At 39.4% G+C, this 25,808-nt stretch overlaps 1 protein-coding gene across 1 annotated transcript in view; it reads right to left on the bottom strand.

Moving 5' to 3' along the window:
- Window positions 1-25,808, bottom strand: part of CDC123 (cell division cycle 123) — a 43,012-nt gene that overhangs the window by 9,400 nt on the left and 7,804 nt on the right. The window contains exons 3-10 of the mRNA XM_061126078.1: window positions 23,962-24,019; window positions 23,676-23,708; window positions 18,232-18,327; window positions 15,848-15,954; window positions 7,281-7,329; window positions 6,834-6,909; window positions 5,312-5,434; window positions 4,391-4,419 (exon numbers count right to left, since the gene is read on the bottom strand). Of these exons, the coding sequence (XP_060982061.1) occupies window positions 4,391-4,419; window positions 5,312-5,434; window positions 6,834-6,909; window positions 7,281-7,329; window positions 15,848-15,954; window positions 18,232-18,327; window positions 23,676-23,708; window positions 23,962-24,019 (571 nt within the window). The remainder of the gene's footprint in view (window positions 1-4,390; window positions 4,420-5,311; window positions 5,435-6,833; window positions 6,910-7,280; window positions 7,330-15,847; window positions 15,955-18,231; window positions 18,328-23,675; window positions 23,709-23,961; window positions 24,020-25,808) is intronic.

Genomic DNA, 25,808 nt, shown 5'->3' with positions numbered 1-25,808 from the left:
CAAATTTGGAAAACTCAGCAGTGGCCCCAGGACTGGAAAAGGTCACTTTTCATTCCAATCCCAAAGAAAGGCAATGCCAAAGAATGTTCAAACTACTGCACAACTGCACTCATCTCACATGCTAGCAAAGTAATGCTCAAAATTCTCCAGGTCAGGCTTCAACAGTATGTGAACTGTGAACTTCCAGATGTTCAAGCTGGATTTAGAAAAGGCAGAGGAACCAGAGATCAAATTGCCAACATCCGCTGGATCACTGAAAAAGCAAGAGAATTCCAGAAAAACATCTACTTCTGCTTTATTGACTATGCCAAAGCCTTTGACTGTGTGGATCACAACAAACTGTGGAAAATTCTTCAAGAGATGGGAATACCAGACAGACCACGTTACCCGTCTCCTGAGAAATCTGTATGCAGGTCAAGAAGCAACAGTTAGAATCAGACATGGAACGACAGACTGGTTCCAAAGAGGAAAAGGAGTACATCAAGGCTGTATATTGTCACCCTGCTTATTTAACTTATATGCAGAGTACATCATGAGAAACGTTGGACTGGATGAAACACAAGCCGGAATCAAGATTGCTGGGAGAAATATCAATAACCTCAGATATGCAGATGACACCACCCTTACAGCAGAAAGCAAAGAACTAAAGAACCTCTTTATGAAAGTGAAAGAGGATAGTGAAAAAGCTGGCTTAAAACTCAACATTCAAAAAATGAAGATCATGGCATCCGGTCCCATCACTTCATGGCAAATAGAGGGGGAAACAGAGACAGACTTCATTCTTTGGGGCTCCAAAATCACTGCAGATGGTGACTGCAGCCATGGAATTAAAAGACACTTGCTCCTTGGAAGAAAAGCTATGATCAACCTAGACAGCATATTAAAAAGCAGACATTACTTTGCCAACAAAGGTCTATCTAGTCAAAGCTGTGGTTTTTCTAGTAGTCATGTATGGATGTGAGAGTTGGACTATAAAGAAAGCTGAGCGTTGAAGAATTGATGCTTTTGAACTGTGGTGTTGGAGAAGACTCTTGAGAGTTTCTTGGACTGCAAGGAGATCCAAGCAGTCCATCCTAAAGGAAATCAGTCCTGAATATTCACTGGAGGGACTGATGCTGAAACCGAAGCTCCAATACTTTGGCCACCTGATGCAAGAACTGACTCATTGGAAAAGACCCTGATGTTGGGAAGGATTGAAGGCAGGAGGAGAAGGGGACGACAGAGGATGAGATGGCTGGATGGCATCACTGACTCAATGGACATGAGTTTGAGCAGGCTCTGGGTGTTGGTGATGGACAGAGAAACCTGGTGTGCTGCAGTCCATGGGGTCATGAAGAATCAGACACGACTGAGCGACTAAACTCAACTGAACTCTTGTGTAAAGAAAGATGGGGAAAAATAAGTATGCTGCTTGTTTTTGCATCAAGAAATACCGGAAGGATACATAAGAAATTAACAACCTAGATTGCAGAGGCGGAAGGGTTAGAATCAGACCTTCCATGTATGTTTTCACAGCAATAGCATTAACAAGCTTAGTCTAACAAACGTCTACAGAATACTTTGCATGTTAAATATTGTACTTTCTTTCTCAATCATACATAAAACAGAACCAGAAAAGTGACTAGGCTGAAGATTCATTCTGAACAATATCAAAGTCTCTAGATCATATTTATCCCAAAAAGCAACAAAATTAATAACAAGAAAATAACCATGACCAAAAGGAATACATAAGGGGACCCGAATCACTTTTCAAATATCTAAGGTAGTTACTCTAAATTCTAGTTATGAATTGTCATCACTTGTGGAGCTTCTTTATACACATTCCAAGGCCTCATCCCAGACCTCCTGCATAGGGGCAGGGTCATGGCTCTGACACGTAGAGTGGTTAGACTCTCTCGGCACTGAGTCCTCCTGCCCAGCAACTGCTCTGACACAGACATGCAGGGTCGCCAAGCCCAGACACACTCCACTTGTACCTCAGATCAGAGGTCACCATAAAAAGTTAGTTTTCTCCCAAGAATAGCCATAAATCCTGCATTCCCAACAGTGTCTGAGATGGTGACTCAAGTGCCATTGATTGAAAGCAAATGAGTTTCACATCACGGCCAGCATCTCTTCTCAGAAACTGTCAGGATGTTTACACTGGCCTGGTTCCCACTTTAAAGGCACACAACTGCTTTTGGTGCTGTCAGATCACAGCCGCAATCACTTATATCCATGTCCCACATCACTTAAGACATTCATATAACTGTCTCACCAAGTCACACACCTGCACTGACCTGCTGGCCCTACTGAACCACAGCAGACCTGGACATGTGAGGCACCCTGGCAGATCCTGAATGTTCAAATGCCATCAAGGAGAGCTGCGTTAGAACATAACGGCTTCAGACTGAACATCTATAAGATGGGAACAAACAGCACATACCCCACAGGGTTGCATGGACTAAGGCATACAATGAATTAAATAAGAGTCAAGCTCTTCTGAGCTGCACATTCAGGACAATGGGCTCAGTTTCCTCCCTCACTGATTTGATCCAGGCCAATCCTGGAATGCTTTAGTCTCAAGGGTAAGCTCCTTGATGGTCTCGAGATCACCCGGATGGAAGCTGCTAGTTAGAAGCACAGCATCTAACACCCGACAGGTTCTCAATAAACCACAGTCTGTGAGTGACTGGACATGGCTGGCATCTGACTGTTAGAAGCTGAGATTGGCCTTGAGCCCTGGGCGCCCAGCAGCTCAGGTTCCTGTCACCCTGCCAGCTCCCCATCCTTTCTTTAAGGTTTGCTTCCAACTCTGCCAAGTAGCATCTCTCTTCCGTACCACATATCAATTTATAGGTCCTCTTTCTTTCTCTTTTTCAATAGCTCCTCTTTCTAATTCTTAACAGATGCCATCAACCTTCAAGACAGACAGGTGAAAACAGAGTAAGTGATACCTTTGGCTTGAAAGAGGTGAGTGAATGGTTAGCAGTTACCTTGGGTCATGAACATATGGGCCCCATCCTTTTGTCTAAGAAATAACTGAAAGGTATCACAAGCACCACTACAATGAGGTGATACGAGTGTGGAGAGGGAAGGAGAAAAATTTGAGTGATGCTGAGGAAATATATGGGTCACATATTTAGAAAACATACCTGCTGTCCTCTTAAGAGCTAAGTTGCTAAAGCACTGTCACAGGACACCTAGTGACACAAATTTCTCTGAAATGACTGCATGTCTTGATAGTGAAATCTCTGCAGCAGGACTTACTAGGTCAGGTTTTTGTTATTCATTACAGAAGTTTCCATCACTTTAAGATCACAAAATAAATACAAACTACTCAATTCCTCATCTTCATGAAAGAAAGTGAAAGTGTTAGTTGCTCAGTTGTGTCTGACTCCTTGTGACCCTAGGGACTATAGCCCAGCAGGCCTCTCTGTCCATGGGATTCTCCAGGTAAGAATACCAGAGTGGGTTGCCATTCCCTTCTCCAGGGGATCATCCCAACCCAGGGACTGAACCAAGGTCTCCTGCATTGCAGGCAGATTCTTAACTGTCTGAGCCACCAGACTCAAATCATGCTAAGCGTCTTTCAGGTAACCAAAAATAATTATCTAAATAGCCAATGACACGTTCCTGGCCACATTGAAGAGTGAAAACTGAGCTGTTTTTTAAGCAGGCCCAGACTCCCGACGAAAGAGGAAAGGAGGGGGGACACAGGGTGGCCTTAGCCATCTGTTAATAACTCCTGAACTTGTCATGTAATGATGGGAGATATCATGTCTCCTAGTGTTAAGGATATTTTAAGGGGACAGTCTTGACCACTGTGAATTTCAATCACCTTAGTTGCCTTGGGAAAACATTTTTTGAGCAGTGAGCCCTTGACATAGAGAATGCCTATGTATTTCAGTTCAGTTCAGTTCAGTCGCTCACTCGTGTCCGACTCTTTGAGACCCCATGAATTGCAGCACGCCAGGCCTCCCTGTCCATCACCAACTCCCGGAGTTTACTCAAACTCATGCCCATCGAGTCGGTGATGCCATCCAGCCATCTCATCCTCTGTCATCCCCCTCTCCTCCTGCCTTCAATCCCTCCCAGCATCAGGGTCTTTTCCAGTGAGTCAACTCTTTGCATGAGGTGGCCAAAGTATTGGAGTTTCAGCTTCAGCATCAGTCCTTCCAATGAACATGCAGGACTGATCTCCTTCAGGATGGACTGGTTGGATCTCCTTGCAGTCCAAGGGACTCTCAAGAGTCTTCTCTAACACCACAATTCAAAAGCATCAATTTTTTGGCACTCAGCTTTCTTTATAGTCCAACTCTCACATCCATACATGACCACTGGAAAAACCATAGCCTTGACCAGACGGACCTTTTGTATTTAGAGTATGTCAAATATCAAGTTTACTTACCCTACTGTCTCTGTATATATCGAATACAACTGCAAAGGATAAAAAACTCAGAGTTAGTAATGAACTACTATTTGCATGATCAAAGCCTCCTTTTGACAATTAAAATGCATTTTATTATAAGTTACTCAAACAGCAAGATATATTTGGCTTTGAGGACTTCATGCTTCTTCTACATCTCAAAACTTCAAACATAAAAAGGCATCCTGCAATGTTTTACTTAATGTAATTTTGCTTTCCTTTTCTCTGTCTTCAGCCATAATCCCTTATATTTAAAAATTCAAAAACATAAAAATTCAAACCAAACACCAACATCGTCTCAACCAATTCATCATTAGAGACAGGTGATCTGTCACAGTGAAAGGAGACCACTTACTATCTGATGGAGAATAAAATGGGTAAAACCTGCACTAGGAAAGCACAAAACCTAAGCATGCTCAGGACACAAGTCCTTCTTTTTAAAGTCAAATCTGCCACAAGGATTTGGCAGGTAGAAAAACATCAACCATGGCAGATATAATCTGACAACGCATGAACACTCCAATATACTTTCAGTTCTTTAAAACACAAGTGATTACTTTGCAACTGGTGCTATCTGATCACTCAAATAAAATCTAGAAAAGTAGATCAGTCAACTAGCTAATTTAGTCCTAATAACAGAAGCGTTTGGTTCTCTGTAGACAGACCCTTTGAAATGTGTAGAAAATATCTCAAATGACAGGACAGAGAAATTGTCTCAGTCTTAAAAAGGGATTCTGGTTAAATAAGGTAAAATTAACATGCAAACCCATCACACTACCATAATATAGTAAAATGCTTAAAAACATAGTGCTTCAAATCCAGTTTTAAAATATACACTACCATGAAATGAGGTCCAGTAACATTATGCATTTCATCTCACTAGGTCAATAAAAAGATACTCACAATCTTCATCTAAGAATTTATACTGTATGTGTTTCCTGAAAAAATCTTGTATGCATCTGCAAATCTCTTCTTTTTGTTTAGAAATATGATCATAATATTGTGTGTAGTCCCTCTGAGAAATACCTGATGAGAAAATATTTTAAATTTTGTTATTACACAATATTCTTTTCAAACACACCAAAATGTGATTTTAAAGCTCTTTTTTAGGGAACCATTAACGTAGATCAGATGAATGGAATCACACATTAGTCAGTATTTTATATAAAGATTATCAGTTGTAAAGGTTCATAAGGCCAGGTGAGCCCTAAAATGCCATAGTGCCATGCTTACTTCAGAAACGGCAGTTATTTTTATTTAGTACAATGGGAAGAATTTAAAGTTATGAAAATGTTTGCTATGTAAAAAATGAAAGAAGCAATTTTAAACCTACCCACATAGTCATCTGCTGCTTCTTTGATTTTTCCAATGGCCTCTCTAAAAACTGGCCTTCTTTTCACTTTCTTTGGGAAAATGTTAAATACCACTCACCACATGTCTTCCATTTTCATACTGCATTTCAGAGAAGCATCTAGAACAAGCATTTTCCTTGTTCATACATGCTATCCTTCCTTCACAAGCTCCATGTTTTAAACCATGGAAAAGTAAACATTCCTTTCTTCAGAGTGACTTGCTGACATTATTCAAAAAACACTAAAGGGAGTATTCTAAGAACTCCTTCAATCTGTCCTAGGCCTAGAAGAAAGTTTTCTACTCTGAAAGAAACACCTCGAGCTAAGTACCTCTTCTTTAGCTATACGTTGGATTTTCGTGTTTCCTTCAGGGATATATAATGATACATTAAATCCAAACACACCCAGGGTACAGCAGGCAAGTTAAAGTTTGACATCTCCTTCAAAAAATAAATAGTGTGGATCTGATTCTGTTCAAATCACACTCTTCTTGGTTGAAAGTCAATTTTATCTCATGGAAAATGTGCTTAGACAAAATAAGGGCAAATTAGCTTCAATATTTAACGTGACTAGATCACAGCAGACAAAACGATGTCTGAGAGGAAAGAAAATGGGTGGCTTTTACAGTAACGCCCTTCTCTGTTCGCATGTTTTCTCTTGCTAGGATAATAAACACCGCTTCAATATTATAAGTAAAGGTTCAAAAACTGGGCTTTTTACGATGATTAAAATCAGCCATGTACTGTGAGTAGCACTTAGGAAAGCCCCAGAGAGAGAGCAGGTACACGCATCCTAAGTGGGATCAGTACAGGCCACTCCTTTCACTGCTGGAATCCAGACAGACATGATTCATCGAGACTGTTTTCTGTGGAAACAGAATCTGGCCCTAGGACCCTTGTCAACACAGCATTCCAGACAGTCAGTGCCCACTGGCTAGAGGCAGCATTTGAGATTAAAAACTGACTGTTACCCTTGTCTTAATTACTAAGCAATCTATTTCCATCAAAAGCTTGTCTTTTAACAATTAAAGGTTTAAAAGGTTTAAAAAAAGAAAGAAAGAAAGAAAACCTTACCAATAAGCTTATTTTCCTTGACAAAACATCGGAACTCGGCCCCAGGAATTAATTCACACCATTTTCGAAGAACAAGCTGCAGACAAAGGAAAAAATGTAACACAACAATGTAAAAAGAGAATATTTACTAGTCTAATAAACAATTTTATGTGGAGACTGTGTCTTAACAATTGCCATTATCAAGTGCTTTTTTTTTTAATTTAAAGAAGGCATCATAAAATATTCTTGACATGAGATGTAGAGAACAGAGCTATGATCTATTAGTCTAACAGAACTGTTAAAACTCTTCATAACAAAATGCATCTTTATCACTTATTTATCATTTTGGGAATTCTGACACAACATACAACTCAAAAGATGATAAAGTCAAATCTTATTACTGCTGGGCCATAAGTTACCCTATAATTCATATCAATTTTATCAAGATTTTAAAGAAAAGATTCTTACCTCATATTCCATACATGGATCTGGAGAATCATCAGTACAATGAATAAATCTTTGAGGGGAAAGAAAGGCAATTAAATCTTTATTTTATGGTGTCACTTTATGCAAACATATTATTTATATTTAAAGGGACAGTAAGGTTTTATGAATAACATAAATTAGGAGATTAATTCAAATTCAATAAACATTTATAAAGCACCATTCAATGTCAGGCATTAGCCTAAGCACCCTGAATTGTTATTTCATTTGTCCTCAAAACCACCATATGAGCTACTATCATCTCTCTTTTTCTGTTAAAAAAAAGAAAAGGAAAAAGCTATAACCCAGAAGAGAGCACAGTGAGTGACCCAGCCAGGACTATAAAGCAAACTGTCTGACTCCTGACTCCAAATGAGGATGTGACGGCCCCGCGTTTTATTTCTCATTGTGCTCTTTGCAACATTAACTAGAATCAGAACCTAGTTCTCTGCTGATATTAACTCTGCCACCTAAAGCCACACAACATTCATCTAATCCTTTTCCCACATCCCATGTAAAAAACATTCCTCCATTAAATACATTGCTTCTTCCTCTAAAAATCCTCCGTTTCATTGACAGTATTTTATATTCTTTATTAAATGCCCACCTATGCCAGGGGCTGGTAAGGTACTGGAAACATTAAAATGAGGTGAGTCCGTTGTCCTTTAGGAGGTTGGTCTGGTGAGGAGAACCTAACAAGTAGACCAAGAATTTCAAAACCTCAGGCCTTAGGAATATCACAGTGGCAGTGGTGCAGAGAGCCTGGGGGAAGGGATGTTTAGCAATTTAGTTGCTAAGTCATGTCTGACTCTTTGTGACCTCATGAGCTATATTGGCCAGGTTCCTCTATCCACTGGATTTCCCAGGCAAGAATACTGCAGCTGAGTTGTCATTTCCTTCTCCACAGCATCTTCCCAAGCTAGGGACTGAACCTCCATCTCCTGCATTGGCAGGTGGATTCTTTACAACCGAGCCAACTGGGAAGCCCTTACTACCATTTTAATTGTTCTAAAAATTTTTATTATTTATTTGGTTGTGTCAGGTCTTAGAATTGCAGCAAGTGGGATCTTCCACTTGAAGCAAGCAGAATCTTTAGTTGTGGCATCTGACCTCTTAGCTGTGGCATGTGGGATCCAGTTCCCTGATCAGGGATCAAACCTGGGCCCCCTGCATTGGGGGTGCAGAGTCTTCACCACTGTACCACCAGGGAAGTCCTACCATTTTAATTTTTGAAATGTGATTTTAACCATGTTGATGGTTTTTATAAATCTAATAACAGAGGAGAGTACTTAATACATTACTTTATAAAGAACAGGTAGGATTAAGGTTCTATAAAGTGGCTCAGAAGATAAAGAATCTGCCTGCAATGTGGGAAACCCAGGTTCGATCCCTGGGTTGGGAAGATCCCCTGGAGAAGGGAATGGCAACCCACTTCAGTATTCTTGCCTGGATTCCATGGACAGAGAGGAGCCTGGTAGGCTGCAGTCCACGGGGTCGCAAAGAGTCGGACACGACTGAGTTACTAACACACACACATACAGATTAGGGTTCTATAATATACCTGTTTTTAAAATTCCACAAGAAAACCAAAGGGAACACTCCCAAAACACAAGTCTTCATTATCTAAATTTTTTAATGCTTCTATTTTCCTACAAATATTGATTTCAACCTTTGGTTAATCCTCATTTGTTACTTTAAAATAAGTTAACATTTCAATACAGGTTTGCATCCTACAATCCTGTAACATTATTTTTTAAGTGGTGGCTGGTTTAACATTTAACATTATTTAAAAAACCTTGACTAGTTTCAGAAGGTAGACATGAAAACATATGTTTGCGTGACATTACTGTACAAGGCTTTTTCTTATTAAGATGATTAACCAGATGGCCAAGTACAATTTCTGAAAGGACAGGAAAGTGTTCAGCTATTTAAATTACCATTACCATTACAATCACCATTTGGTAATTCAAGACCGAATGTGAAGGTCAACAATAACATTTTCAGGAGCTCATATGAAAAACTGCAAAAAATATTGCATATGAATATTTAAATTCCTTTTATATTCTGGAAGAAGTAGGTTTAAAAAGTAAAAATGCATGAAGATGGAGTATTAGCAACACTTGAATGTTTACAATCCTTACACACATTATCAGTCCAGAAATTACAGGTCCCAACAAAAAAAGGAAAAGAAACAAATCCTTAAATCAAGCAAGGCTGCTTACTACACTGAGAATCCTAAAGAAACAATACAAACAGAAATACAGAAGAAACAATATTAGCATGAGTATCCTAACATAAACAATAAAATGTCTTCAATCATTTCAAATATAAAAATATCTGTATTATTCCCTTAATTAACTAAACCAAGAACACAGATGATCCAAAAACTTGCATCTATAATACAGGGAAAGAAAACCCTGATTCTCTCGTTTCCAAAGATAAGTTTCATATTTGCCAAAAAAAAAAGGGCAGGACCCCAGAAATAACAGCAAGTCACTAATCAAGGAAAGCAATTTACAAAGAAAAAACATTGAATTGTTCAATCTACTTTAGCTTTTGTTTCTATGAACGTAACTTAAAAGTCATGGTAAGAACTAGTATAAATTCTCAAACCCCAATTCAGTATATAATGTAAAATTATAGTAACATGTTATAAATTTGTGAGCAAAAGCAAGAAACATGTCATATACCTAACACTTCTACTGTGTTAACCAATACATTTAAATAACACCTGGAAAATTTGTCTGAATTATGAAAAAACATGAAATCACTTGTGATCACTCTGGAATTTGGGCAACTGTTACAGAATTCCGCAAGTTAGAACCGAAAGCAGCCTGGGTCCAGAATGATCAGTGTCCCGTAGAAAGGAGAAACAATGCAGGAGTGTATTCTACTTTCATCTCCACCCTCCAGGACTCAGGCCTTTAGAGGAAGAACTGATGAAACAAGCTTCTGGTAGCGAAATCTGCTGGCAGTTCCACAGCTGTTTCTCTCTACAAAATTTGCCTTTGCTCTCTGGTTGTTTTTAAGAACTCCTTTTGTCTCTAATGTGCTGCAGTTACACTAGTCAAATGCTGTGAGTTCTCTAGAGCGGGCCAGTCAATGCGGCAGGAAGGAAGGAAAGGGAAATCACAGAATCAGTCAACTGGGAGAACAGTAACTATGTGAGCTGACTCTAGACAACTTAGGTATTGCCTAAATCCACTGGCTGAGATCACAATTTGATTATTTTTATAAGAGAAGACATCATTATTAAAGTTTTATGGGTGGCAGTACACAAAATCACGAATACTTTAAAGTGGAAGACCGCCTAGCTATTTACTAGAGCACAATCCTCATTCATAAGCTTCCCTTAAAACACTGGAAGATTACAACGTTATACGTCAGAGAAAACAACCCTTTAATGTCAGAAAAAAAATTATCTCAAGGACAGAAACAAAAGAGAAAAACATAGCACCCACGGAAAATTAAGCACCAAAGTTGTAGTGCTGAAGATTTTACTGCTCGTCAGGATCCAAAATAAGAGTTTAGGTACAGAGATTCCATTTCTTTTGGTCTCACTGGTGGTGGAAAAGCAATGACAAAAAATGTTACTGAATTAAGGGAGACTGGGTGTGTTCATTCAAATTATCTAAATTCTTCTTCAAAAAGAGATTAAAAATGCTATCAAAAATTGTACAATCTAACACATTGTAAATGAGCTACCCTTCAATTAAAAGTATACAAAAAAATTAAAGTGATATAAAGTGGAAAAATTGTCACCTAAACCAGTTCAGTTCAGTCGCTCAGTCGTGTCTGACTCTCTGCGACCCCATGAACTTGCAGCATGCCAGGCTCCCTGTCCATCACCAACTCCTGGAGTTTATCCAAACTCATATCCATTGAGTCAGTGATGCCATCCAACCATCTCATCCTCTGTTGTCCCCTTCTCCTCCTGCCCTCAATCTTTCCCAACATCAGGGTCTTTTCCAATGAGTCAACTCTTCACATGAGGTGGTCAAAGTATTGGAGTTTCAGCTTCAGCATCAGTCCTTCCAATGAACACCCAGGACTGATCTCCTTTAGGATGGACTGGTTGGATCTCCTTGCAGTCCAAAGGACTCTCAAGAGTCTTCTCCAACACCACAGTTCAAAAGCATCAATTCTTTGGTGCTCAGCTTTCTTTATATAGTCCAACTCTCACATCCATACATGACCACTGGAAAAACCATAGCCTTGACTAGATGGACCTTTGCTGACAAAGTAATGTCTCTGCTTTTTAATATGCTGTCACCTAAATAAACTGGCCTAAAGCAATTATAAGGTATACATTCTGTTAAGTCTAACTTAGGCAGAAAGTTTTACTCCTGAAACTATTTGCTGCTGAATTTTAGGGTTAATAATCAGTTCCAATAATCTTCAGAACAAAATGTATAAAAACTATGCTGACTATAACTGAGCTTAAATTACTAAGACAAGTGAACTTTCCTGACCTCTAGTAACTCTACCTTCCTTAGTCATGCATGACCTTCTCAGAGAAACAATTAATGGATTAATTTTTTCACTCACTCAGCCCTTTCTTCTACATGCCAATTGAATACCAGATTTTTCTTTCCTGCCTTGGTCTACTGAAGTGACACGCCCATCAGTAAAATAATTAATGAAAGCAGCTTTCTGACTCAACAAGCCTCATCACAAAGGATGTCTATCTGGGCAAATGATTCCTCAGCAGGTACAATGCAGACAGATGATGCTGTGTCACATTTCAACTTCCACTTGTCAAAGCTTCTTGTATACAATAACCATTTGACTAACAGGAAAAATAAGAGTGTACTTACTATTCCATGTCAAATTACAATGGTGACAGACAGTCCTAGCTGTCTACCCTCTAGCTGTTCCCAACCTTCATCCTTGCTAACGGACTACGGTTGTTCAGCTGAGGACATGTGGTCCTCGGCACCCCGGTGTACGTGTACAGCTAAGCACAAAGTCCTTGAGCTGCAGGCCCGCACCTGCAGCACCAGGGTCACCTGGGAACATGTTAGAAACTACCTTCTTGGGCCCCAAGCCCAGCCTAGTGAATTGGAAACTTGGGAGGCAGGGACCAGCAAGCTGTGTTTTACCAAACTCTCCAGATGACTCTGATCCAAGTTGAAGCTGACAGCCTCTGTTCTAAACCAGTCACGGCATCTCTGCTCCCTCTGCCAACGCCCGGATGAGGCTGAGCAACTGTGGCCGTGAGCTATCAGGACACCTCAGGGAAGGTCCCTCACAGAGAAGAATGGGAGGAGACGGAGGCACCCCTCCGATTTTCGATTAAGATAATGCCATCTTCATGCCATACTGCAGAAGAGCAGCTACCTTGTAACCATTATGTGATGTTGGGTGATAAACCCAAACATCAAGCCAGTAAGCCAAGGATGACAGAGGGAAAGACTGAGAGAGCGTGGTCCCTGGTGACCCTGATGAGCTGCTGACAACCCTTACAAATATTCCATCTCCAGACTCCCTGTTAAATAATGTATTTTTTTTAAATTTTTTAAAAAATTTTTATTGAGGTATAATTGATTTACAGTGTCGTGTTACTTTTTTTTTTTCATTTATTTTTATTAGTTGGAGGCTAATTACTTTACAATATTGTAGTGGTTTTCGTCATACATTGACATGAATCAGCCATGGATTTACATGTGTTCCCCATCCCGATCCCCTCTCCCACCTCCCTCTCTACCCGATCCCTCTGGGTCTTCCCAGTGCACCAGGCCTGAGCACTTGTCTCATGCATCCAACCTGGGCTGGTGATCTGTTTCACCCTAGATAATATACATGTTTCAATGCTGTTCTCTCGAAACATCCCACCCTCGCCTTCTCCCTCAGAGTCCAAAAGTCTGTTCTGTACATCTGTGTCTCTTTTTCTGTTTTGCATATAGGGTTATCATTACCATCTTTCTAAATTCCATATATATGTGTTAGTACACTGTAATGGTCTTTATCTTTCTGGCTTACTTCACTCTGTATAATGGGCTCCAGTTTCATCCATCTCATTAGAACTGATTCAAATAATGTATTTTTTAAAAACCCTGTGTGAGAACTCTTTCTGGTTGGCTTTCTGTTAACCTGTAAATGTAACTATAACATCCTTGTTTCTTTTGTTGAAGCAAGCTCCCCAAGAGTGTAATGTTACATAATTTTCGTATAATTCTACACATATAATTACATACTATAATATTCCTTCTTACATTCTATAATATTTTACTTTGAAGTATTTAGAAAAGAAGGAATTTATAACTTCATCAAATGAAAACACAGAGAACATTTAGAATGACATTATTGAAATTACATTCTGGTTTTGGTTCTATTAACTATAGGAACAAATTACTGAACAGTTTTAGGCCTCAACTTTCTAAATGATGAAAGGGTCAAATTAAATCACTGATAAGATCTTGTCCTACTTAAAGATTATACTCTTTAATTTTTAAGGGGTCTGAAAGACGTCTATGACCAAAGTTCATCTGTATTGACCCAATCAATATGGATTTTTCTAGACTGATAAGACTTACGAATTGTTACACAAGTGACGACTGACAAAGATTTTTGGAAGTACTGCCTGTCTGCAAGTTCAACGCCTGGTATTTGTCCTGCCAACCCAAACTGTTTACACAGGGAGAAGGATGGTATTCTGCGGATAAATACTCCAAATACAGGGCCTCAAATGCACCTGTTGATTTAACCTCTTCCCCACGCACAAGTCAAAAAGCATAAAACGCAAAATAACTGACTGGTATTTCTACCCTTCACTGGAATCATAACTAAATTCACCTAAGATAAAAGGAGAGGTGTGCTAAGAGGAGCCAGCAGGTCACTGGACCGCAAAGATGGTTTTAAACACCATCAGCCACAGAGCATTAAAAGTGGTTTATATTTTGTGGAAAGGAAATGATGTCCCTATATATTCATTGTAACTAATAGCAAATGTGCATAAAAATCCATATCCAGTGAATTAACAGGTACAGAGTATTTCTGATGCAATATATTCCAAGGCCTCTTTACAAAAGCATTTGATGACAAAAAGCTCTACAATGGCAAAAAAAAACTGAAAGCCACAACATGTTCTAAACAGAGGGTATCTTTCAGAATGAAAATGCTGCCCATCAACTCTAAAACAAACACCTTATCATACCTGTGCCAACACAACCATAAAAGGTTGACACCTAAATATCACAACAACATAAAGTTTTTTCTGTAAATGAAGCAGAAAAATCAATACAACTAAACTCCTTTTACAATAAATTGGCAATATGATCATACTCATTATTACTTAACCTCGCTTTCCTTAACACAGTACTAAAACCATAAGCTCAAGCTTCAGAACCAGACGTAAAAGAGATGATGCACAACTGACTTGTAGGGAATGTATTTTTTTTCAAGCCAGGCTCCTCTTCAAAATAAGATCTGAGGCTAACAGGGGATGAATTAGCAAACTGAACTAGGGAAGATGTGGCAGGCATACACAGTATTTTCACCTGTGTATCTGCTTAGTTTCTAGATTTTCTGATATGCTTTATCTTAAGAGAGTAAAGGTTAGTTTAATTGAGATTTGGGGTTTAAAATGAGGTAGGACAAGAAATCTATAATAACTGCTATTTGATGACAGAACAGAAGAAGTATGAAGAGATCAGCTACAGCTCAGCAGTGCAGTGTCCAATCTGCCTACAATAAAGATTAGCTATAGAGCAACGGGCAGAGGGGAGAAAACCCAAGTTCATGTCTAGGAATTTTTTTCTTTTGGCCGCAGCACGTGCCTTGTGGGATTTTAATTCCCCGACCAGGGACTGAACCTCAGCCCTCAGCAGTGAGAGTGCAGAGTCCTAACCACTGGATCACCAGGGAACTTCCCATGTCCAAGAATTTATCCCAAGAAAAAAATCAGAAAAGCACACACAGATTTAGCTCAAGGATACTCACTGCAGGACTGTATACAAGAAGAGAGAACCAGTGAAATAAACGATGCTATAGCTGTTCAGTGGGATACTCTGAAGCAAGCTTAAAGTAATGATGCATTTAATATTTAATGACATAAAGATGTTTGATATATATTAATGAGTGCAAAAGCAGCCTAGTAAGCAATATGAATTCTATGATCCCATTTGTGTTGTAAAAAACTGGAATACAGTTAGAGACAGGTGTATCTATATTATACCTATGCACAGACAGAATTCTGGAAGTATTATATAAAACCAACTGTGCTGAGATCATGAATCTGCTTATTTCCTGTTTTTGTTTAACTATAGTTCCTCCTTTTATTTTTCTATGATACGCATATATTAGCCTTATAATAAAAAAAAAAATTACCAACATATTTATTGGGCAGAATTCAGAAAGCCCTTGGTATCTAGGGATATTCACTGTATAGCATTTGCTGTCAACAGAAAAGAAAGGTTTGCTTTAATAGGTCATTTCAGAAAATGAAATGGATCTGTTGTGTACAATAGCACTAGAACTAAAGGAATTTCATCTGCAGCAAAACTCACAAGCACTGAAAACTACTGACGTAAGAGAACAAGAGACATACTTACGGTTGGGTGAAGTCACGAGTGATGAAATCGGAACTCTTGAACAGTAGGAAGATGTCGCTGAGGGTTTTACATTTCAGAGAACTATTCATTGCTATCCAATAGGCATCCTAAAGAATAAAGCACGTGCTACTTAGTATATATTCCAAGTTAGCTGCTATGAATAAAGTTCATAGCCTATATCCAAAATCAATAATGCATGTAACTTCAAGGGTTTGAAGAAAAAAATCAGATAAGAAATTTTAGCTATACTGTCAAGTGTCAAGTTACACTTCTAAACAAAGAATAAGGTCACTGTTGCATGACAGAAACTCAGTTTTGAACTGACATGTTCAGGTCCTCATCTTGCAGCTTAGGCTCAAGACACTGCCCTATGTCCTCCTCACTGACGATGAAAGAAGGGGATAAAGAGACATCAGAAATGCTGACACTTCAGCAAGAAGATCCAGGTAGAAAAAAACAGCCTGATCAGCCACTAAGAAAACAGAGAGCCTTTCTCTCTCTCTGTTTCTGGGGAGAGACAGCTGGAACACTGAAGTCTGATGACTGCAGTATGTCCATCAAATCTGGGAGAGAGGAGATGACATATTCTGAACCGTTGCAATTTTAAATGGTGCAAGTCTCAAAACGTATGAACCAAAGAAAAAAAGGTAAGAACAGCAGACATAGGAGACACAAACCTCAGTGAAACAAGCCTAAAAATGACAGAATAAGTTATTTTAAAAAACATACTTCTCCCATAGATCAGACACAGGACAGTAATGTAATTTTGAGAAAACTAATGATTGCAAAACAAAAATGTCCAGTTACGTACACTGCACGAAAGGAAGCAGTGGTACACAGCTGGCACTCAATAAATAAAAAATTAATGAACAAAGGAATAACTTACAATCACAAATAATCTACCCATCTTAACTGGAAAGCCTCAAGCCGTCAAAGATCAGCAGTCAAGAATGACCCAATTTACTGCTCACAGATAAACTAAAAAATGAGTTCTAATAATTTTTTTATAATAACTTCTTTAAATCTTTTCCCAATTAAAAAAGATGATGAACTTTTGGTTAAAGATGATATACTGAACACACAGATTTAACTCCACTGAAACAACAGTATATACACAGAAAACCATGCAACTGAATAAATAAGACAATTATTAACACAGGGGGAAAACAAAATGTTGAATAAGAAAACACAAGCAACACATAGCATACAGATATATATGCAATGTTTGCAAAAATGCAATATGAGAAACGGCTTCCCTGGTGGCTCAGTGGCAAGGAATTCACCTGCCAATGCAGGAGGTGAGGGTTCGACCCCTGGCTTGGGAAGATCCCCTGGAGAAGGAAACGGCAACACACTCCAGTATTCTTGCCTGGAAAGTTCCATGGGTGGAGGAACCTGGTAGGCTACAGTCCATGGGGTCACAAAGAGTCAGACATGACTTAGCAACAAAGCACAGTGAATACTGATGTAATCAGTATGCTATTCCTATATGAGGACAGTGAACTATAATAGGTAGTAGTGAGAATAAGAGATGAAAAAGTGCTGAACCTTTCTGTCCTAAAGCAGAAAACTGGAAATAAATGCTTAAGATGGAAGAATAGAGATATTGAGGAAAATAACAAAAGGTGGTACTAAAACATATGAATGCAGTTGCCTCTGAGCAGTGGGAAACAGTAAAGAAAAACAGGTGTCAGGACCGGCTGATTTTTATAGCAAGCTTTCAGAAATTTAAACTATGTACATATGTCACTAATTTTAACAAGTAAAAATAAAGAGTAAGTACAATTTATCATTCGTGTTAGAATAAGAAAAGATAAAAGCACACAAGATGATTTTTGAAAATGCAGGTAAGTTTTGAATCCTTAAATGAGCTTTGCTGACATTAAATTATTTTCTACTGGAATAGAAAAAATGATGAATTTCCCTAGATCTTAACTTAAATTAAAAAATCTTATCAATGCAATGTTGAAGCAATAAAACAAAATTTAAGAAAACGTCAGTTGATCTGTCAAACCACTCTATTTCTAGATCCTGCAACATTCTAATGTTTATTACTTTTCAATAGAGAAAAATTTCTCTGTCAATCTGAAGAGCTGAAGTTTTGAAAAGGGCAGAGAAAGGTTTTCCTGAGATATCTAGTGTAAATAGCAACACAAGAGGCTGAAACTGTCAGTTGGCAAAATACAAAGTACTTCACAGACCCAGGGAAATAAATGCATTGCCAAATCAGGAAAATAAATAACAGGAGGAAAACAAAAATAAATTCCATTGTATTTTCCCTAGAATTAGGAATATAATTAGACCCTCCGTGGGGATATAAAATGAAATGGAATCACAAGACAATATTCACACAGTGAGAGATTTATGGACGGACGTGCTCCTACCCTTGGGGCACTCCAGTTAAGCTTAGGAAATACACTGCCCCCCAGGGAATTGATCGCTTCCTGGACTTTCGTGGTGAACTCAGGAAATTCTGGTGCCTACAGAGAAAAGGAAGAAATCATTTGGGCAAGTCAGTATCAGCACGATAAATATAGAAAACAAGATTAAAAAAACTCACAAAGTTCAACACTTCAGGGTATTAAAAATAATTTAGAATACAAATTACCATCAGAATTTCTGAACTCAGCCAAATAAAATCAATGATCAGATAACATTCGTCAGGAAGGGAAAAGAATAACAAGTGCTCAGATGACCTTTTCCAAAACAATCAAGCCCCACAAATCTAACAAGACTGCTGCTATTTCAAGGCATCCGGGGATGTGAGAAAAGGAATGAATGGTTCTCTTAAACATCGACATGAAACAAGTGCCTATTAAATGAAAAGAGATGATGGAATATCACCTGTGAAAGTGGAAGTGAAGTCACTCAGTCGTGTCCAACTCTTTTCGACCCCACGGACAGTAGCCTGCACCAGGCTCCTCTGTCCATGGGATTTTCACGGCAAAGAGTGCTGGAGTGGATTGCCATTTCCTTCTCCAAATATCACCTGTGCACAGACTCCAATTCTGAGAAGTAATACCTCGCATTTAAAGGACCAGAAGCCTCTCCATTTGCAGGAAAAGAACTTACCCCCAAAAAGCTTCAAAAACGAGGAATAAATCATGGGGCTAACTGCATTTAAACATGGCTATTTCCAGACAGGTTTTAATATAAACAAAACTCAAAAATAGGACCTTGGTGAAATTAAAATGTTCTTTCTTTTTTGGTTGATTTAAAAATGCTTATTTTATATCAGCAAGTAACCAAAACATTGTGCCGTTTCAATCAGAAAATAAGCAGAAATACAGAGGTGGTGGGATCATTACGATTATGCTCTTCCTTGAGTCTTCTGTCACCATCAGGAGCACGGGGACAAAAAGTGGAGAAAAGGGGAGAAAGAGAGATGGAAGTGGGGCCTGCAGGAGAGCAAGAATACAAAAAAACACTCATATGCTGTGGTCATTGTAGCCCTTTATATCTGCTGCCCCCTAGTGGGAAGCTGCAAATACTGACAGTCCCATCATGACAAGCTCTTCCCTAAGGGGGAAAAAACGAGGTCTACAACAAGCTAATGGGCTTCCCTAGTAGCTCAGTTGGTAAAGAATCTGCCTGCAATACAGGAGACAGAGGTTCAATCCCTGGGTTGGGAAGATCCCCTGGAGAAGGAAATGGCAACCCACTCCAGTATTCTTGCCTGGAGAATAATATGGACAGAGGAGTCTGGTAGGGTACAGTCCCTGGGATCCCAGTCAGACATGACTGTGCAACTTTCACTTTCACTTCACTTCAGAATAAGCTAAAGGAGTGGGAGGTACAAACTACTGAGTGTACATTGATATGAATCAGCCATAGATTTACACGTATTCCCCATCCCAAAACCCACTGAAATGTTGTGAAGTAATTAGCCTCCAACTAATAAAAAAACAAAAAAAACAAACTACTGGGTGTATGACTACAGGATGTATTATTGTACAACATGAGAAAGAAGGCATATTTTCTAATAACTAAATGGAGGAGAACCTTTAAAAATTATTTAAAAAATTTTAAAAATGATTATTATTGTTTCAAGTCATGAAGTTTTACGATGACTTGTTCTTCAGTCATCCTAAATAATAAACACCAAAAAAAAAAAAAAAGGCTTATGCTGATTCCCAAAATTTAGCCCAGTTATGACAAAAAACTGTGCCTCAAGGCTGAGAAACAGACCGAAACATGAAAGTTTAAAAAAAGGGCAGGTTGTACTTCCTTTCTTCCTGCTGCAGATGCATGTGACTGCTGCAGATGTACCTGACCTCCGAAGGTCAGAAGTGTCTTTTAGTTACTTAATTTGACAGCGTGCCACCCTCTCCATCTTCTGCTTGTCTTCTTCAGCTTAGATTCGTGAAATTAATGCCTTTCAGAGAGGCTTTCAAAACAAGTAACAGCCTTGAGTTCCTTTATCTTCCATTCTCCTCTTGCCAGCAAAAGAAATTATGCTTTCTGTTAAGGCAGTAATTTCTTTAGAATCCCCTGAAGTTTCTGGTTTGGCAACCAAACCAGCTTCATCAATAAAGACACTCATCTAAGACCTGCATTAGCTATATTTTCAGTAAATGACAGTTACAAAAATATTAAAACATGAGGTATTTGATCTTCAAAGACAAAACAATTTCATTTTCCTATCCCATTGAAATTTACATATAAGAACTGCTTTATATTTCTGTATTACATTTTTTCTTTATAAGTTATGTGCACAATATAGTGATTCACAATTTTTTAGAGATTTCACTTCATTGTAGTTATTATAAAATACTGGCTATTCTGTATTACATTTTAAAAGAGGTGATAAATTCCCTCAAATCCTCAAATTATTCACCTTTAAGAATTTTCTTAAGAACGTTAAGAAAAAAAAAAAAAAGAACTTTAAGAAATCCTACAATAAAGATCCTAAAATAAATTTAATGACAAAAAGTTTGTATTGCACAGAAAAATTTGTACTTCAGTGGAAGACTATGTATTGTACACATACAGCACTTTTCTGGGTTACCTGATTCTAGCTGGGCCTGCGAGATGATTTATAACTTGGTAAATAATAGGTAAGTGAAAACAGTGTTTCTTACAAACATGAAAATTCTACTCTGTCTGGTAGAAACCCAGCTGTCTTCCATCCCCCCTCAAGGCACACATAACCAGCTTTGCCTTATTTATGTATCCATTTTTTTTATGTAAATACAATACATATTTACATATTCCTAATCTATAAATGTGTGTCCTCTGGGTTCTCTTTTGAGCCAGTTATAACATCTGCCTGGTTCCCTCGTGAGTTAAAGCCTTCAACGTGTGTTAAGTCATGATTCCACCTTTTTCTGAAAATGATCTTTTAACAGATTTAGCTAGTAAGAGGATTGTTTTAAGCTCAGAGCCCAATGAGTTGATTTTAAATATACTTAACACCTTAGTTTTCTAAGAAAAGGTTCATGTTTTAAGTGGGATGAAATCTGCATTTTAAATCACATCCGTGGACTTTTATGATCCAAACTCACCCATCTTTCCTACTTTACCCACCACAGCCCTACTGCACCATACTCATTTATTTCTTTAAAAATTTTTAATCATCAAATAAATGTTTTAAACGTATAAAAAAGATATACCCTGATCCATACATTCAACAATTTGACATACTTGATCCAGACCTTTAAATTTCTTAAGGAAAGAACATCACAGATCCTCATGAAACTCCTAATCCCCTTGCTCTCCACCCTAGTCCTTTCTTCTCGCCACAGGCAGCCACTGTTACAAGACTGGTCACAATCTTCCACAGTCATGATTCTATACTTACAATGCATGTGCCTGCCCGTAATACAAAATATTTAAAAATTTTAATGTAACTGCTATCATTTGATATGTATATTTTTCACAACCTGCCCTTTGAAATTCACCATCGTGTCTTTGAAATTTACCCATCTTGATTATTTGATTGCATTTTAAATTGGGTTTCCCTGTAGCTACACTTCTGGACTATTACCACTGGCAATGGTAGTTTTCCCACTGTGGGTCTTGGCTCACATTCCCCTACTGAGAGGTGTGCTCTTCTGCCTTGAAAGCTCACCTGACCAACAACATCTAGCTCGGCCCAGTGAAACCCAATCACTTTTAAATTAATTTTCCATTTTGAAATAATTTCAGACTTTCAGAAGCATTTAACCAAAATTTTCTATACACTCTTCATGCAGGCATTTTACCACACTGCTTTGTCCTTCTCTCACTGCAACTCCCCTTCTATATACAGCGACGCTGGAGCGTGTAGAAAACACATACACCTTCCATAGCAAGCAGAAGTCATGAGGCCCCTTTACACACAGCACTTCAACATGTATTTCCTAAAAAGCAGTAACTTTTTTTTTTTTTAATGTAAGCTAGCCAAATTATCAAAATCAGGGAGCTAACACGGATATAACACCATTATTTCATCTATGGATCTTATTCAGTTTGTGCTCACTGTCCTGATAATGTCTTTTACAGCAGAAGAAAAATGGGATATTTTCTTCTGGCCTAGGACCCCATCTAGAATTGTGTGTTGCATTAACTTGTCATATCTCTTTAATCTCCTTTCATCTGTAACATCTCCTCTCTCTGTTGCTCTTACCTTTCATGACCCTGACCATTTGAAAGACGCTGCGGCAGTCACTCTATGTAATTTCCAAAACACCGAGTTTGCTGGCTATTTCCTCATGACTGGATTCAGGCTCTGCACTGCTGACAGGTGATGTGTCCCTCTGAGCCTCATACAAGGAGGCAGGCGATGTAGGCCTGTCCCATCACTGACAAGGTTAACGTTGCTCATGCTGCTGCTGCCAGGTCCTTCCACTGGGAAGATGCTGTTTTTCTCTTTGTAACTAGTAAGTAATTTTGGTTTCCCTGGTGGCTCAGATGGTAAAGAATCTGCCTGCCAATGAAGGAGACCAGGGTTCAATCCCTGGGTCGGGAAGATCCCCTGGAGAAGGGAATGGCAACCCACTTCAGTATTTGTGCCTGGAGAATTCCATGGGCAGACGAGCCTGGTGGGCTACAGTCCATGGGGTCACAAAGAGTCAGACACGACTGAGTGACTAATACTTTCACTTTTTTTCAAGTAATTTTGGTGGACATACTTTGAGAAGGCTCAAATACCTTTATTGAATATTCACCCACAAGTTTTAACATCTATTCCATCAATTATTACTATAATGGCTGTAAATGCTGATTTCTATCATTCCTTCTCAATTATTAGCTGGTGTCAAATTTTCTACTATAGAGAAAGGCTTTCTCTTCTATTTCATTTGTTGAATTTAATCATTTGTTTACGTCAGTATGGGACCGTGGATTCTAATGCCAATCAATGGTTCTAGTCCATTATTATCATTGTTTTGTTATGATGTTCACATATGTGGCCAGTGGGAGCCCATCAAGCTGGCTTCTGGGTCCTCTGCACCATGTCGGCATCACTCTTCCTTCCTGGCACAAATTCCTACAGGCCCCTCTTTATCTTTCCACCCCCGTCTTGAACTTCTCCACGGAGCTTCAACTCCTTTTAGTGGAAACTGGTATTTAGACACCATAGTCAGGGCACTAGGTCCATTCATCCGTTCACTGCTACCATGACGTCACTGTGTCGTTTTTAGAACTAAGCAGAGTTTGATAAATACACACACACGTTATTAATTTCTCTAATGAAGTTTGCCTAAGAAGAGTGACTTAAGGTATTTTTCAAAATAATAAACAAAAGCTTGAAATGGTGACTAAAGGGGAATTTAGAGTGATCTGCACTGAAACCCAGAAGCGCCCCATGGGACGGCACCAGGCGGTCCTGAGACCACGCTGCTCTTACCGTAAGCGTGGCCGTGTTCTCGTCGTCCGACCACTGCAGGGGAAGGAGGACAGAAAGAGAACGTTAACTGTGGATAGTGTTCCTGGCTTCCAAAAAGCAGTGCTCCATCTAAAAACAACACACACACAGGAGACAGTTTCCTGAACACAAAGTACATGTCCCCGTGAGGTTTCCGTGGAATTTCTGCCTTTATTGAATGTACGCTAAGATCTCTAAGCCAGAACCACTTCAGAGATCATTGCAATTAGGACAGTCTCTGGAACAGGTTATAGTATTTTGAACCAACCTGTATTTCTTCGGCTTCATCATCACTGTCTGGTTGAGAACTTGCAGGCGGATCTTCCCTGGAAGAACATAAAACAAAAACGGAGCATCAGAAAGCCCTGGGGCCAGGCAGTCGTGATTTCAGGTGTGCTGGGTGTTCATACAGATGTAAGAAGAAACTGATAAAAACCAACATGAAATTAACAAGAGGGAACGTTCAATAAGAGACGGTGGAATAAAAACGTCCTGCCTTCTTCTCAGAAATCACTAGAAACGGGGGAAAGAAAATCCCAAACTCTGCCCGGGAGGACACTAAGAACCGGCTCTGAACCTCGGCAGGAGAAAGTGCTGCTCCAGAGCAGGGAGACACGGCAGGAACAGTGGGGGGAGTAGTTTCGGGCGGTGATGCCGGGCACAGCCGGGCATCTTCTGCTCACAGTGAAGACAGTGTGCGCGGGCTGCCGGCAGAACCACCCTGGGTCGGGACTGGCACTGCCGGAGGGCACGGGGGAGAAAGACGCGGTCAGACACGCTGTCTCAGAAAGACCAGTGAGCAAAGCACGGGCTGAAAAGGGCGGCTAGCAGCCAACCCTCACCCCTGGGGGCAAAGCAGAGGCCGAAAGACCTGAGAGAGAGGACACTGCCCCGCCCCTTCTCAGCACTCAACCACAGATGGCTGGCTACAAAGAACTCAAGCACATCATTGAAAAACAAGCACTAACCAGAATAGAAACCAGCAGAGGATCTATACGAAGAAACTACAAGAGAAAGGAAAGATGAGGCTTCTGGTTAATCACGGACACTTATCCATCCCTAGGTTCCCTCGTGAAACGCTACGAAAATGATTTAAAAGATCACAAGGGCAAAAAGGACCAAAGAGAGGACAGCTGCAGAGAAGTCTGGAAAACAGAAAGCCAGTGAGGGGGTAACCCGGTGAGCAACAGGCTGCCCCTGGAGCCGTCATACATGATGGGACCACAGCTCGGCTCTGAAAGGGGTGATGTGTGTACGGTCCATACAGGGGCAGGAAGACACGTCCAGTCTTCCTCACCTGGCACACTCCAGCCACTCACCCTGCATGGACCAGAGGGTAAGGTGCACAATGTCCCAGGTGAACATGGAGGTGAAATGCCACAAAACAACAAAGTTACAAGCAGAAGTCACAGTCACAGTGAGACCTCTAGTCCCCTTCTTCCCTCCCTGCTCCCTGATATAGACAGATTAGAGGACTTGTCTCTGTAGATGCTGGACAATTCCAGAGGAAAGACTTACAGATAACTGCCACCTGGGAATCTGCCATCAATTCCTGTTGATTGCTGGAACTCTTAGTCAACAAGCCCCACGATAGTACACAAAGTTTCTGTGTGTGTCCCTCACTCTTAAACATGAATAAAGGCCTACAATCATTACAAGATCTATAAAAGGCTCCAAGATGAGAAAAGAGTTTTTTAAAAGGAGGAAAAGTACATGGACAGAATAAAGACAGTAAAGGAAACAGACGAAAAATATTTTTTAAAATCACAAATATCTTCAAAGATAAAAGAAGACATTGCATTCATGAGAAAGGACAAGACTGAACTCATATAAAAGGAAAAACATGATAGCTGAAATTTAAAAACTCAATAGAATGAGTGGCAAGATTAGGGAAATTTTCCATAAAATAGACCTAAGACGACAAAGGGACAACAGAGAGGAAGTGACATAATTCAGAGAATTAGCCTGGCAGATCTAACGTCTAAAAAGAAAGAAAGAGAAGCAAAAAAATAAGAGGAAATTATCAAAGATACAATATTTTTAAAAGTTCCAAAACCCCAAAACGGAAGTCTCCAGAATGAAGAGCCCACACCAAGGACATGTGACAATGAATGG

This window comes from Dama dama, chromosome 23 (genome assembly GCF_033118175.1).
Source record: "Dama dama isolate Ldn47 chromosome 23, ASM3311817v1, whole genome shotgun sequence".
In the NCBI taxonomy this organism is placed as follows: domain Eukaryota; kingdom Metazoa; phylum Chordata; class Mammalia; order Artiodactyla; family Cervidae; genus Dama; species Dama dama.
Note: the sequence above shows the minus strand (reverse complement) of the source record. Positions and strands in the feature narration are given on the sequence as shown.